This window comes from Columba livia, chromosome 1 (assembly GCF_036013475.1).
Source record: "Columba livia isolate bColLiv1 breed racing homer chromosome 1, bColLiv1.pat.W.v2, whole genome shotgun sequence".
Taxonomy (NCBI): Eukaryota; Metazoa; Chordata; class Aves; order Columbiformes; family Columbidae; genus Columba; species Columba livia.
This window is the reverse complement of record NC_088602.1, coordinates 162,344,374-162,350,373: the sequence shown is the minus strand read 5'-3', so window position 1 is coordinate 162,350,373 and position 6,000 is coordinate 162,344,374. Positions and strand designations below refer to the sequence as shown.

The 6,000-nt window shown below is 32.1% G+C and overlaps 1 protein-coding gene across 6 annotated transcripts in view; it reads right to left on the bottom strand.

Annotated features, from left to right (window-relative positions):
- Positions 1-1,772: 1,772 nt before the first annotated feature.
- LRRIQ1 (leucine rich repeats and IQ motif containing 1) overlaps positions 1,773-6,000 on the bottom strand; it is a 110,274-nt gene continuing 106,046 nt past the window's right edge. For all 6 annotated transcript variants that reach the window (XM_021283973.2, XM_065041755.1, XM_065041773.1 and 3 more), the window contains one exon: positions 1,773-2,341. In XM_021283973.2, coding sequence (XP_021139648.2) covers positions 2,202-2,341 — 140 coding nt within the window. In that variant the 3' untranslated portion in view covers positions 1,773-2,201. The remainder of the gene's footprint in view (positions 2,342-6,000) is intronic.

Sequence of the window (6,000 nt, the reverse complement as noted above, 5' to 3'; positions counted from 1 at the left end):
ATTTGTAAAAAATGTGCTGGATATAATAAAAAGACATAATCCTATTACACATCACAACATTATGTAGTGAAAACAGCAACATATTTTGGCACACTTTATAACTTATTTTGGTTATGCTACTTAACCTATGCATGACAATATCACCTTACAGAAGAGCAGACTAAATATATTATGAACCTGAAAAGGGATATTGGCCAATATTGTTACTCCAATTTGTAATTTAGAAAATTGTATCTTAAAAAGCTACTATTTCCTCTTTGCACAATAAAATCCCTTAAAAATGTTGTCAAAACATTTTATTTAGGCTTGGAGGTATTTCTCATTCAGAAACACCTGGAAAGCAAAAGAGATCAGGTATGATGACTTCTATACAGCAGGTCTCTTAGATATAGAGTTAGATATAGATGATATAGAAAGATTTATGAAATCTGAAATACAAATATCTGTTATTTACAGCTGTGGAGATGTGCAGTGTATTATGGACACTCTGGACATATAGAGGGAATAATCTGCAAGAAGTTTTCAACTGTGAACTCCTTCATTTTGCATTTTGATCTCCAGTTACCACACCTAACAGTGATGCATCTGTTTCTGACCACTCTGCCACCTACACTGGCAGACGTTTTGAACTGACCACATTTTTCCTACAAAACTTAACTGAAACCACAGAAGCTTCAGTCTTTGAGGGTGTCATTTTAAAGTAATTATACAGCAGATTTGGAAATCCAGGTTAACACTTAATACATACATTGGGAAACTAACTAGGTAGTTTAAACATCTAATGTTATCTTAGACCCTGCTGACAATCATGACATTTCTATAGCCAGGCTGAGTAACCTTCACTGATCATCATTCCTCAGAAAGGTAAAGAAATCTTTTCTGAAGTAGGCTGCACTGACTTTTGAAAAGTAAGATAATAATAAAACCAGCACACTGACTCAAAGAAGCAAGGTTACTTGCTGTAGTTTTTCCATGAGATCAGCCATTTTTTAATCTGAAAATGAATGCAAGTATTCACAAAAATGAAGATTACTTTTAATCCATAGTCATATGTGTATGTTAGCATAAAAAGTACCTCAGAAAATAATGTCATAGTAATTTAAGCACATTTTAAAACCAGCCACAACATAAGAATTTATGTTCTTTACTGACTGAAGTTTCAAGCCCTATCACCCTCCCCACCTTTCTCTCAGTCTTTAGAGGGTTGAGGCTTCACAATACTGTACAAAAGCCGGTGAGGAAATACCCAAGACAGACTTCTCCAGATTCAGTTAGCAACTTCTATCTTCAAAGTGGAAAACATTAAAATAATGTTAGGCTTTGAAAGCAAGAAACATTTTCTGTCCTGTATACCCATGAATAGTTGAAATAGTATTTATTCTCTGTCTCTAGATCTCTTTGCACCACTAAAGTTTTACACCTGGGTCTGAAAGAGTCTGGCCACAGGAACAAGTAAAGTTGGGTTAACAATACCATGTAGATGTAACGTTACATTACCCCAGAACAAAATGAAAACTTAGTAAATATATTTTTTTCTTTAACTTTCTAGGAAAATGTTAGAAGTCTTTGAAAGTATAAAACTATAACAGGTTGCCTTATCATATTACCACCACGATTTAGGATGAAAGCTCTAGAGGACTCCTCATATTACTAAAATAAAGAAAAATGTATCCCCCTCATTTGTAAATTGCTGTGACTTTTTGCTCCTTCAGTAAAATATTCTAAACAGAATTCTTTAGGAACGAAATTGCTGGCTGTTATGGCTCACAACATAGTTTGAAAACATGTATTTTATTTGTCAGAAAATGAGAATTCAGTGTTTTGATATGGGACATACATCACATGAGCATGAACCATTATTACATTTGCACATCTCAAACATTTCCTATAAGCCATCCTAAACCTATTCATTGTACAACAATACCTGCAGGGTTAATCAGTTTTGCATTCTACACCACATGAACATATAACCAGTTGAAAACACAAACTCTGATAACTTACTGCCAGGTATAAAATAGTTTGACCAAAATAAAACAAAAACAAAAACAAACCACTGTAACTGGGTATAGTAAGTCAAATGTAGTTAACTGAAACTGTTCATACTGGTAGTAAATGAGAATCCAAAAACTGATATTCACAGGCTTAAAATGAAACAGCTCTCCATATTTGATTGAATCAACAAGTTAAATTATTGTCGATATTCAGCTAATATTTTTAAGCTTCTGCCTTTTTTTGCCTGCTCCCCATCCTCCGCTGAGCTGCACTGGATGGTCTCGAAATGATATCCGTTCTTTATGAGATGGACCCAAACATGATTTTTCTGGAGTAGATATATTCTTTTCTAAACAACAAACAGACACATGAAATTTAAAAAACAATCAAACAAAATTCTCTAAATGTCACTGCATCACAATATCATTTTTAAGATAATAACATACTTTAATATATCTAATCTGATAGCACACAACTTTTATGATTATGTATTACTCACTGTTTTAAAAGTAATACAAGCATTTTCACAGGGCAGTACTTTTAAAAAAACAAACTCCTTATCAACATAGACAGTAAAATTACTACAGAAAACTGTACTATTTTTAAAAGTGCCACTCTGTCCATTTTGAGCATATTTTAAACACATACGGGGATAAGCAATACTTTTAACAGAGAAGCTAGTAATGTCATTCATCCTTCATGTGGATGGAGAATAAGTTGAGAAGATACATCTAATAAACAAGTTATTGTTGTACTGTATTAGACAAAATAAGAGATATTTATTTTTTTTCAGTGCCCATGAATACTTAAACTTTGATGCTGAATGGTGCCACAAGTTTAAGCATAAATAGAAATACGTGAAATAATCACTTTCATTGTCATGCATATGACACTTGAGTAATATAGACAATATTACAAAATATTTAAGACAATTATTTAAATAAAATGAGCAGTACACCTGACTAAAGTTAGGATATTTATTTTACACAAACCAACACTTCACATACGAAAATATCTTTCTTAGACATCTGTAAGGAAGAAAGCATCTGTGGAAGGCAACTCAAACTTTGCAAGAGAATGATATGATGTTCACGATACAGCAGTTTTATACATACATAAAAATAGCATGCTATGTTAGCTTGTCAAATAAAAATTTTACAAACATATTTTTGCTACTTATCAAAGGGAAAGTTTGCTAACTACATATTTGTAGTAAGTATTTTTGATATTTTTGTACTTTTCAATATCACAGGTACATTTCTCACAATAAAAAGTCTCCAAAAATGAAAGCAAAGCACAAATCATATGACTGAATAGAATTCTACCTACTATTATATACAACATAGCTATAAATTTCAAATAATAGGAACTTATTTGTTTTCTCATGGATCCTTTTCTGTAGTCTGTTAGAGCTAAACGTCAGGAGCTTTTCTCAGCCCACAGTTCCCTTTTTTAATGAAGTTTTTAATTATTGCTAATGTATCTTAGAAACGATTTCACTCTTTTTGTCATCAAGGGCTTACAAGTATTTTTAACATGATCTGAATTTATTTTCTTATGGCTCTACAGATGTAATTCTTTTTTTTTTTTTTCCTTAAAATATACAACTTACTCTAGGTCTACTTGATAAATTTTTAAAATACTAATGTTTTTGCTTTACAGCAAAAAATTGCATCCCTTCTGTAATTTAAAGAGATGCTTTCTGAATTTGCAGACATTGTTAATCAACAAAAAGAATTAAGATGGGAATATGTTCTTTGTTAAAGAAAAACAGGGCAAATAGCTGTTTCATGTTTAGACTGGAAAAGAAGTTTGGGGCTAATTTATGTCTGAGACTGACTTTCCTATGCACTCATCTCCAAGGTTTCATCAATGATAAAGGTAAACTAGACATACAAGTTATTGATTCTCAATTTTGACAAAACATTTTTTTTTACATTATTTTAAAAACAGAATAAATACAAATGCCAGAACAAATTGCCTAATCTAGATTATTTCTGCACTAACAACCTTGCTTGTTTATGAACCTGTCTGTACTGCTAAATAATATTTTCATGATGGACTTCAGAAATCTGTAAATACAGGTTTTATGTCTTTCAATTTATAATTATGTGTTAATTCATTGGAATGTACATTATGAAATGTAAATTAGTATTCCATTAAAAAAACAACCAACCAACCAACCAAAACACCAAAAACCTAAGACTTGCCATAATTTGCTACAAGAAACTTGTGAAAAGTCTTCACAAATTACTAATATACCCTTTTATTTTGCCAGAATAGCAGATGTATCTGTCACAGCATGAATTGTGCATGTCTAAACTCCAGAGTAAAAAGTTAATGGCATTATTTATTTTTAATTGTAATTGACTCATATGTTGTTTAAATGGTAGTGTAGTCAAATATTTTGTGAGTAAAATGTAATAACTTATTAATCTTGAGTGCATACAAGCTGTCTGACAAAACAATATTGTAGATATCTGAGAGTCATAGTTCAGGATTTGTAGACCCTCAGTAACAGACCAGAATAACCTGAAGGTATTTTCACAAAATCCCACACACTCTGAAGGTGTAGAGACTCTTTTCATGCAGGTTTAACAAATCAGAGGCCCTCCCAAAGTCTGACAGTCACAGCTCTCTTCAGCCTCAAGTACTGGTTAGATTTCCTAGGGTTTGCTTTAAACTTTACAATACCTACACAAACTGAAAAAAAAGCACAGACAAGTCTGTGTTCTTTCTTTCCATACTTCACACAGTTCTAAGCACTTTCTGTCAAATGAAGTAAAATCACTGTAGGGAATGATCAACTGATTTAGAATGAAATATTTACAAGACAGATTTGTTGTAAATCATTGCAAATCACTCCCATTGTTTTTCTCATCTTTGAAATGGGCATAATTATTCTTGCCATTCTGATAAAGGACTTTCGATATCTACTAACTAGTTGTAAGAGATGGGTGTTATTATCAGCTCTGCTGTTCCAGTTATTGGTCTAACTGGAGTGATGGAAGACAGAACAGCATGGGGATCCAACAGCCTATTCCCTGAAGAAGAATTCTCAAACACAGATATTAGACCGGCATATAAACATAGTGAAGTTTGCTTCCTCCTATTCATATTATACCTAATACTCAGACATTACACTTACAGACTGGTAATGGCTTAAATGTTAACTATTACTGAAAAAAAAAAAAAAAAGTATCATAAAGCAAAGAATGAAGGTATTAGTCAAACATGAGAAAGACTTTTATTTCAGTTATTTCTCCTGGAGTCTAATGGAAGAATAAGCAGAAATAAAAATGAAAACATAGGAATGGAATGAATTGTAAATATAGGACTTACCTGATTTATCAGACATGGGCCCACAAAATTCTATACTTATTTTTTAACTCTTGTCTTTTGCTATTTTAGGGAAAATCTAGGTATGAACATGCTTGTGGTGAAGTAAGAGCAGCTTTTTGCTGAAGTATAAAGTAGGCATCTAGGTAGTGTCTTGAAAGAAGTAAAAACAACATTTAAATTAAAACTAAAACTCAGATATTTTGTTGTAAATAAGTGTGTTTACAACAGGTTTTCTGATTCTATGGTATTCAAACAGGCAATTTTTTCCTTCTGAAATTTTCAATAAAGATAGCTCCATTAGCAAATGGTTAGAATTTTGCTTAGACTGGGGGGATGATTGAAGACGAGTCTGGTAAGGGATGACAAGGGAGACTGGTAAGGGAGACTGAACCTAGAAATGTTCCTTAAAAATGTAGCCTTGTTTTCACTTATATTTGTTGTCTTTGCCTATATTTATTGTGCTTTACTTCTTCTCCTTGGATGTAAATACAATTATAACTGCTCAGGGGAAGTTGTGCAATTTTACTGCTTTATGAGAATTTTTTTATTTTAAGAAAAAGGGAGAAAATAATAAAAAGTTGGGAGGATACTTAGTTCAATGTACTGAAAAATAAAGGAGAGATTCACAAAAAAAAAAAAAAAAAAGATTGATGGAAAATGGAAACA